At 43.5% G+C, this 9,769-nt stretch overlaps 1 protein-coding gene across 1 annotated transcript; it reads left to right on the forward strand.

Annotated features, from left to right (window-relative positions):
- The first annotated feature begins 7,347 nt into the window (after nucleotides 1-7,347).
- Drd1 (dopamine receptor D1) lies at nucleotides 7,348-8,814 on the forward strand. Its single transcript, XM_004632310.2, has one exon. The coding sequence runs from the start codon at nucleotides 7,418-7,420 to the stop codon at nucleotides 8,753-8,755; it is 1,338 nt and encodes a 445-aa protein (XP_004632367.1). The 5' UTR covers nucleotides 7,348-7,417; the 3' UTR covers nucleotides 8,756-8,814.
- Nucleotides 8,815-9,769: the final 955 nt, after the last annotated feature.

Consider the following 9,769-nt stretch of genomic DNA (forward strand, 5'->3'; position numbering starts at 1 on the left):
AACGAAAGGAGGAGAAAGAAAGGGGGGAAAGTTGTTAAATGAGTTGACATTGATAATCTACATTTACCTTGTTTTTTTAGACTCATCTGTATTTTTAGATTTACAATCTAAAAAAGTTGAGAGTCAAATGTAGAAATTGAGACATTTCCAGATCTCTGTTTCCAGACAAGTTGCAATCACAGGTATTGGGATTTATTATTCCACTGGAAACATCCAATATAATGATTAAACACAACAAACAATGAGTTTGCAAGATATTGGGAAATACACAACAAAAGATGGTGATCATCAAAAGCCAAGAAACAAGTGAGGTGAGCTCAATATTTGCCTTGGCTTACTGAGAAGTTCCAGGGCACGGCGTAGGGAGGAGAGCACTGTGGGAGTTGGGCAGACTCTCCAGGACCTGAAGTATAAACAAAGAGTCAAAGAAAGACCAAGAAAGTTGGAATTTGTAGACCAGCAATGGGAGAAGGAGAGGGAGAGGGAGAGGGAGAGGGAGGAGGAGAGAGGGAGACAGGGAAGCAATTGCAGAGCTCTTTAGTCTTGTCTCCTTTGGGTATCCACCAGAGAACTAACTGTGGACGAGCTTGGAAAAGCAGGAAAGCATGTTGTAGCAGTTAGTAACTGATGTTCACCCATTCAGGGCCAGGAACAGTGTCTGTTGCCACCAATCTGACTGGAAGACCACAGCCTCTTGAATTTTTGGGTAAAGTACACAGAAGCTGCTTTTTTTTTTTTGGGGGGGGGGTACCAGGAATTGATCTCAGGACCTTGCACTTGCCAGGCAGGCACTTGTGCCACAGAGCTAAATATTTGATCCAGAAGATGAATCTTGACCCAGTCAGGAAAAAAACTTAGCCCAGAATAATGTGCCCTGTGTTTTACTTAATGAATCTTAAAAGCAAGATCAAGGATTTTTTAAAAATAAAAATATGAAAAAAATGTAGCATCCAGTAAGATAGAACTTGTAACCCATAAAACTTAGCGGGCAGGAAAATGATTATAGATTATGGCTCATAAATGAGCAGAAAAATTAACTGAAATGAGACAGAGGGGAGAGTTAGCAAAAAAGGACTTTAGTTGTGATAAGTACATTTCATATGTTCAGGGAGTACAGTATAGACAGGACATGTAAAAAGGCTACAAATTGAGCTTTCATAGAAGAAAATTACAGACTGTGGAGTGAAAAAATTACACCGAACTACATTAGCAACAAATTAGATATTGTAGAAAAAATATATTAGCTAATTCAGAGAAATAGCTTCAAACACCATCAGTAGTGAAGTACAGAGAAGAATCAGGAGAACAGAATACACATCTGTGAATTATAGGCCAACTATAAGAACTTCCAGTTGAAGAACACAATGGAGAGAAGGAAGGGCGAAAGGAAAATGGTTGAAGAAAAAGTGACTCAAAAATTCCAAATTTGGGGGCCGGGGAAATAGCTCAGGAGAATAAGCGCTTGCCTGGCAAGTTGAGGGGCCTGAGTTCAATCCCCAGTTCTGCAAAAACAAAACAAAACAAAACAAAAACAAAATCCAAATTTGACAAAAACTATATAATATAAAAATCAACAAATCTCAAACACTTTAAAAATGTGTAGAAAACTATACTAAGGTGTCTCCTTGTTAAATAGTTCCAAATCAGTAATAAAAGAAAAAAGAGAGATGAAGCGAAACATACTAGATACAGAGGACAATAATAATTATGACAGCAGGGGGCCTGGCATTAGCTCAGGCCTTTCAGTGGCTGCTTCCACAAAGCTGTCAGCCTCAGGTTGCTGGAGTTCGAACCTCACAACTCTCCTGCTGGCCAAAAGTGCCCTGAAGGCGTTTGAGGAACAACAACAAAAAATAATAATAATAATTATGACAGCATATTTCAAACTGGAAATAATGTAAATAAAAAGTAGCAATTTAATTCCTTAAAGCCTTAATGGAAAAATGTCAATCTAGATAGAACGCTATACCTTGTAAAAATATATTTTTAAAAAAGTAAATGAAGACATTTTAGAGATAAAAAAAAGCTGCAAAACTCTATCAGTACTACAAAACATGTTAATTGTAACCCTTCAGTTGAAAAGATAGCACCAGATGGAAATATGGATCCATACAGAAGAAGGAAAATTGTGTGGAATAGTATGTAGTAAATGCGTAATATTTACATCTTTTTCTTTTTTTGGTGGAGCCAGGGGTTGAACTCAAGCCCTTGTGCTTGCCAGGCAAGTGCTTATTCTACTGAGCCATCTCCCTGGCCCCTATTTACATATTAGTTAAATTTATCAAAAAATGATTGTTAAAGGAGACATGGAAAAATATCACTGTAATGTTTTTAACTATCCATAAAGTAGTATATCACATGAAGATAGGCTTGACAGACATGGATAAGAGATTTGTATGATATAAATTTGAAACAGCCATAAAAATAACAAAGAATTATAAAAGTAAGCCAATAAAGGAGATGAGATGGAAGTATTGAAAAACTACTCAGGAACTGAAGATGTTGCTCAGTAATAGAGCATCTGCCTAGCATGTGAGGAGCCCAGGGTTTGATTCTCAGCATGGCAAAAAACCAAAATGCACAAACAGGAATCCTACTCAATTTAGCCCATACAAGACAGAAAAAGAAAACAAGGAGAAAACTAAAGGACAGATGTTCAGTAAGACACGTTATGCTATTTCTCAACCACTACCAAAAGTGTTACATATTGAGTTTTAAGTGTTGATATTTGAATTTCATAATAACAATAGGAAAGGAAAATAGAACACAAGACTAGGAATTTCAGAGAAGTTACATTTATGGACTAGACTAAGCATTCTAACTACTTTCTCAAGGTCAGCCAAGCTTTATCTCTCTTTCCTTATACCACATACAGTCATTTTGTGTCTAAAATTAGATTGAATAATTTTCAAGCTTCCCACACATATCATTGATATACTTGACATTTGTTTTATTTATTCTTTCATGAGATTAAGTTCCTCCTTTGATGGTGTGCCCTCTGTCTTCATTGAGTTTTACAAATCACAAACACAATTTTGTGGAAAAGCATCATTTAACACTTCCCTTCCTTGCAGTGCCTAAATCACAGTGGAACTTAAAAGACGTGCCAATTTGGGAAACAAAGGTGCTTTGTGCTTGGGTGTACATTCCCAGCGTGGTCTAATGCTAATACCTTCTTGCATTGATATTCATGCTCTTGATGTTTAGAGGAGATTTTTATAGAACAAAATGGAAAGTTTTATTTTACTCTCCTTCAAGGGAGAAAAATCAGACACAGAGAGAGAGAGAGAGAGAGAGAGAGAGAGAGAGAGAGAGAGAGAGAGAGAGATCCCAACCCAAAACTCAACAAACCCAAATTTCCAGCCAAACTCTGAGGTCCTCTGAAATTCACTCTGCAAAGTGAAACCCTAAAGTTCATGTGGCATTACACTCTTTCCTGTTCCTTTAGCACTTACACTTAAAGGCTGATTAAGTCGTGTGGGAAGAGAACTCAGGTGTCTATCTTTGAATTATAGACTTCTAAAGAAATGGTCCAAAATTCTTGTCTTTCTGGTGATGACAAAAAATTACCACCCATAGGTATTCACTGGCTCTTCTTTCCTTCTTTACTGCTTAGGAGAATTTTCTATTTCTGGACTTTTTTTAATGCTACAAGAAGTGGAAATTTAATGTCCTGATATTGAAAATGGCATAAATTTACCTATGGTGGAGACATAGATCTTTACTACTACTACAATAATAATAATAATAATAATAATTATAATAATAATGATATATACTGATTTGATTGCCTGGACCTGTCTGATAAATGAATGGAGACTAAAAGAATAAAGCTTGCATGGACTAGTTTGAAAGAATTTAGAGAATTTTTAAAGAAATGATATAATTTTTTTATGAGCAGCTACTCAGCTTGAAATAAAAACGTGAGATGGACTATGAACAGCATTTCCTTCCAACATGGCTTTGGTTACTGTTAGAATAAAGCAATTTTTACTGTTGGGCTGGTGTTGCACTAAGTGTGATAATGCCTGAGCCTCACATACTTGATTATGGTTGTCACTGTTATAATTTAAGGGGCAATGGATATTGCGAGTGTTAGATATGGCAGTAGGGTCTCAAGGGTGATCTGCCAGGAACTTTATTGTTCTAACTGGCCTCATCCTCCCTTCCAGCCCTTAGTGTTTGAGCTTGGAGGAATTAATATGTTCTGATGAGATTTCTTCCTCAGTGCCTGAGACATATTTTTCCACCCCATGTACAATTCTCAGAGGAGTGTTTCCTTTCTCTGGTCCACCTGCCCTTTAGATCTTACAACAAAGCCTATCAAGGCTTTCTGCTTTCCAAGGTGCTGAATTGCCTATTGTGTAGGCAATTGCCTTTCTGAGTAACTGCAGTAGAAGTATTTCAGGATGGGATGGGTAGAATGTGAGAGTTGCACCTCCAGGCTCACATGAGTGCCCTGAATTGAAAACACTCCTTAATTTTTATCTGCAAAAAAAAAAAGATGAAATAAAGTATCAAGAAATTTGGAGAGTGATTATCCTAAGGAAAATGATCTGGAAGTGTCACATCGCTCATGGCTTAAGGAATGTGGTTCTTGGGACACGTGCATGGCAGATATTGTGCCTGACATCCTGACTGTGGTGCCCAGTGTGTGACAATGAGGTTGCTGGTGAGAGGACAGAACTAGGAGGAGGGAGGGTGTCTGTGCCAGCCATGGAATCTTTTCATCTAATTCCAAAATGTGATTTGTATGGGTTAATTAGATATAATTGTTACTTAGACACGGGGTTTTTATACAGAAAATTATAACAGTCAAAGTAATGCCTGGTTCTCATGGAGATAAGACTTTTTAAAAAAATGATCACTGTGGTTTCCTATCAGCAGGAGTGAGGTGAAATGTGACTTGTTATTGGGTTCTAGTTTTGGTGCCAAGCTTTCTGCAGCCAGTAGCTCATCTAATACTTGTAGTCCTCATGCCATTGGTATGAACAGAATGCAGGCAGTGAGACGCTAAATCCTTTCTCTTCTTTTCTTCCCAGTTTCACATAGCCACAGGAAGGTACTATGTTGCCAACATTTTTGCACTATTAGTACATTCTGGCCTGCATCATTCCTGGGGGTACCTGAGGAAACCTTGGGAATCCTCTGCAGGCATTCCTGTCTTTCTCTTGCTCTTTCTTCTGTTTCAGCCCGGTAGCTAATTAGGTTTTAGCCTCTGGTCCTGGATGTGGTAAATAGAAAGGACACACAAGCCACAGCCACCTCGGTCCCTCGTTAGCTGTGTGACTTTGGGCGGGAAATTTCGAGACTCATTTTCCCCACGGGTGAAGAGAGGAGCAGGCCTACGAAGAACGACTATTACAAGGGTTTGAATGTCCTCAGGTGTGTGCCTGGGACCCTGCGTCTGCTCAGTAGATACCGGGTACAGTCGGAGAGAATAACTATTTTGCTTGTCTTGTTGCCCCAGCGCTCGGCACTTAGTGAGCACCGGGAGAAGCAGTGGTGCTGTTAACGACGTAACAGCAAGGAAGTGTTTCAAGCTTGTCAGACTTTAGGAGTACTTCAGGCTTCAGAAGAGTGGTGCAGGAGGAAGACTCGGTTTTTCCTTCCCAAGATGCTGGCAATCGTGGCCAGGGAGGAGTGGCCAAGGTCCTTTGGTGTCTGAGCCCAGGCAAGGGAGGTTGGTACCTGCCAGGCACAGCCGGGCTCCGGAAGCCGCAGGCGCCGGCAGAGGGCGCCCTGGGCTCACAGCGCGCGTGTGCTCTGGTCGGGACGCTCGCGGGGCTCCGGCTGCAGTCCGCCGCTGACTACAGCCCGGGACGCAGGGCAGAGCGCTAAGTGAGCCCCTGCTGGGCTCCGAAGCGCCGACTAGTAGCGTCGCGCCCTCCTGGAGAACGGTGAGCACGGACTCCCTTGGGACCAAATTTACCTTAGCTGGGGACACTTGGGGAGGGTGTGGGTAGGACGCGGGCCAACTGTCCCTCTGCTCGGTGTGCGTGGGAGTGCACAGGGTCTCTTCCGACCTTGGGCTTTGGGGAGTGCTTAGGGTGGATCCCCAGAAGTACCGAGTGTCGGGCGGAGTTGTGTGCAGGCAGTTGATGTGAGGTTTTAACGTTGGGAGTTGTCTTGCGAGCCCTTCTAGAACCTGTCCAGCGGCCCAGGGACTGGCGAGGTCACCAGTGAGGGCCAGCGCTCACCTGGGTCCCACTCACCCATCCCCTCTGCTCGCTGGTGGCCCCATCCGGGTGAACCACGTGTGGCTGTTGCCTACAACTCTGCCTATCAAGCACAGCCCGCCCCTAGGGGAGGGGAGAGGACGGGCAGGTGAGCTGTGCCCCGAGGGAACCCGCAGCTTCGTGCGCTAGCTGTGCCAGTTTAGCGCTTTGATCAACTTCCCTCCGGCTCCAGAGAGGTTACGCTGTAGGGAGGATCTGCGTCCTGCCCTGAGGGGGCGCAGGCTGCCCACGGGGTACCCAGAACGCAGCTCCAGAAGAAGGAAGCAGAGCTGCCCAAAGGGCTCGTCCTGGGGGTACCCTCTCCTAAGGAAGCTCCCAGAGCCGTAGGGCCTTTTTCCTGGGCGCTGTCCACTTGGAACAATCCCTAGCAATTAAGGGGTAAGGATCCGGGCCGCGCAGCTTCTCTGGAGACCCGACCCGAGAGATCCTTTCCTCAAACCCGCTCAGGAGATGCTTTGCGCCTCGGAGCGAGCTCGGCGAGCGGCTTCCTGAGCTTCGTGGAGCCGCGGTGCCCGTAGAAGTCCACTTTCTGAGCTCCCCAAGAGAGACAACCCCAAGGCGAGGTAGGTGGCCTTGTCGGGTGTGCCCAGAAAGTAACTGGATTGAGTTTGACGTGAGTAAAAGCTACATCTGCTCAAATCTTGGCGAAAGACGGTGTGTTTTTCCTTCGCTTTTTAGGGCGTTGAGAGAGCTGCTGAAGAGTCAGGGGCTTGGAGGAACAAGACATGTGTTTTCAGCTGCGTCTTAGAAGGGAAAAAATTCCTTGTCATCACCCTAGAGGCAACGACCCTGAAATGTGACTGGGACTGACTGGCAAGGCAGAGAGGCCTGGGTGTCTCAGGGTTGATGGCTTAGAATATGCTAAAAAGCCAGTGCTTTCTTTGAGGGAATCTAGGGATGAGCTGGTACTGGTGCCAGTGACCTGGAACAAGGGAATCAGAAGACAACTGTAGAAAGCAAGAGAGACCTTACCCAGAGCTGACACCGATTGTCAAGGGGGAGCTCTGCCACAAACATTTGCCGCTCCGAGGGAATGCTGGTGAGGTCCTCCACCTTAGGGAGCAGCTGGTGCTGGGCCTGGCAGGCTGCCTGTGAGGCCTCCTGGAAGTCAGATTGACCTTGTATCCTTGCTTCCTATTTGAGGGGCGTTAAGCCCTGATGTGGAATCCTTCTGGAAGATGACTCTGAACACCTCCAGCATGGATGAGGCTGGTCTGGTCGTGGAGAGAGACTTCTCCTTCCGCATCCTTACAGCCTGTTTCCTGTCACTGCTTATCCTGTCTACTCTACTGGGCAACACCCTGGTCTGTGCTGCTGTCATCAGGTTCCGACACCTGCGGTCTAAGGTGACCAACTTCTTTGTTATTTCCTTAGCTGTGTCAGATCTCTTGGTAGCTGTGTTGGTCATGCCCTGGAAAGCTGTGGCTGAGATTGCAGGCTTTTGGCCCTTCGGGTCCTTCTGTAATATTTGGGTAGCCTTTGACATCATGTGCTCCACCGCATCCATCCTCAACCTCTGTGTGATCAGCGTGGATAGGTACTGGGCTATCTCCAGCCCCTTCCAGTATGAGAGGAAGATGACCCCCAAGGCAGCCTTCATTCTGATCAGTGTAGCATGGACTTTGTCTGTTCTCATCTCCTTCATCCCTGTGCAGCTCAGCTGGCACAAGGCAAAACCCACAAGCCCCTCCGATGGGAATGCTACTTTCCTGGAAGAGACCACAGACAACTGTGACACCAGATTGAGCAGGACGTATGCCATTTCATCCTCCCTTATAAGCTTTTACATCCCAGTGGCCATCATGATTGTGACCTATACCAGTATCTACAGGATTGCCCAGAAACAAATACGGCGCATCTCAGCCTTGGAGAGGGCTGCTGTGCATGCCAAGAATTGCCAGACCACCACAGGTAACGGGAACCCTGTTGAATGTTCTCAGTCAGAGAGCTCTTTCAAGATGTCCTTCAAAAGAGAGACTAAAGTTTTGAAGACTCTGTCCGTGATCATGGGGGTATTTGTGTGCTGTTGGCTTCCTTTCTTTATCTCGAACTGCATGGTGCCCTTCTGTGAGTCTGGAGAGACCCAGCCTTTCTGTATTGATTCCATCACTTTTGACGTGTTTGTGTGGTTCGGGTGGGCTAATTCGTCCCTGAACCCCATCATTTATGCCTTTAATGCTGATTTTCAAAAGGCATTTTCAACTCTCTTAGGATGCTACAGACTTTGCCCTACAACAAATAATGCCATAGAGACAGTCAGCATCAACAATAACGGGGCTGTGGTGTTTTCCAGCCATCACGAGCCACGGGGCTCCATCTCTAAGGAGTGCAATCTGGTCTACCTGATTCCACATGCAGTAGGTTCCTCTGAGGACCTGAAAAAGGAGGAGGCAGGGGGAATAGCCAAACCCACGGAGAAGCTGTCCCCAGCCCTATCAGTCATATTGGATTATGACACTGATGTCTCTCTAGAGAAGATCCAGCCCATCACACACAATGGACAGCACCCAACCTGAACTCCTAGATGAATCCTGGCATGCAAAAGCTAAAGGAGATTTCTTTGGGACTTGCTGTTAGAAATCAGGTCTGGTGAAATAGTGAGATGCCAGGAGAGCCCTCTGCTGCTTTCAAACAGACAACTAAGTATATTTTCAAATACATTCCAATGTATTTTCTTTTATTCATAGTTCATTGAACAGGGGCATATGGGAAGCCACAAGGGGACACATCTTTGGCTCCAAACTCATTTTTGAAATTGTTGTCTTAGGACATATGAACAGCTTCACTTAAAAAATCAAACCTTTCTGGAAAGGAAATGAGAAGGGTTGAGTTTGCTGTATACAAACAGGTGCTAAAACTGTTCCAAGAAAAGTTTTCAGATTGTAAAGGTAGGTGCATGCCTTCATAAGTTATTTCTAAAAAAAAATTGAGCCTTACAGTAGGAATGGGATTTTTTTTCGGAACTGAGAGATGCTTTGTTGATATTGATTTTATTTATTTATTGTATTATATGTATATTTTAAATTTATCATAATAAATCTATATTTATCATATTTAATAGGACAAAAAATGAGTTATCTGAGATTGAGCCGTCCATTGAACTAGCACTTTATAAGCCAATGAAACAAACACACAGACTCTGATTCTAAATGTTCATGAAGAACATCTAGAAATACAGAAAAGGCTGACAGGAAATGAAGTTGTAATGATTTCTTAAAATGCACTGGCAGTAATAGGTACAAGGTGAGAATTGACAAATGCTGTGAATGCTTTTTTTCCCTCAAAATGATTTTAAAAAATTAAAAAAAAAACATTGCTACTATTGTGTTCTAAATGTCCTAAATGGCAGTCTTTTCCCGGGAGAATTTGCAGTACTGTAAATATCTTATATAAAATCCATCTTAGGAAGAACCCAACTTTGCATTTATCATCCTGGGTGGTAAGGAAAAGTATGTGCCACTTTGCATCTATGTAAAATAATCGGCTCTTTCCGTTTTTTCTCATTTCATGCTTCAGATAGCTTTTCTGAA

This window comes from Octodon degus, unplaced genomic scaffold, assembly GCF_000260255.1.
Source record: "Octodon degus isolate 3935 unplaced genomic scaffold, OctDeg1.0 scaffold00048, whole genome shotgun sequence".
Taxonomy (NCBI): Eukaryota; Metazoa; Chordata; class Mammalia; order Rodentia; family Octodontidae; genus Octodon; species Octodon degus.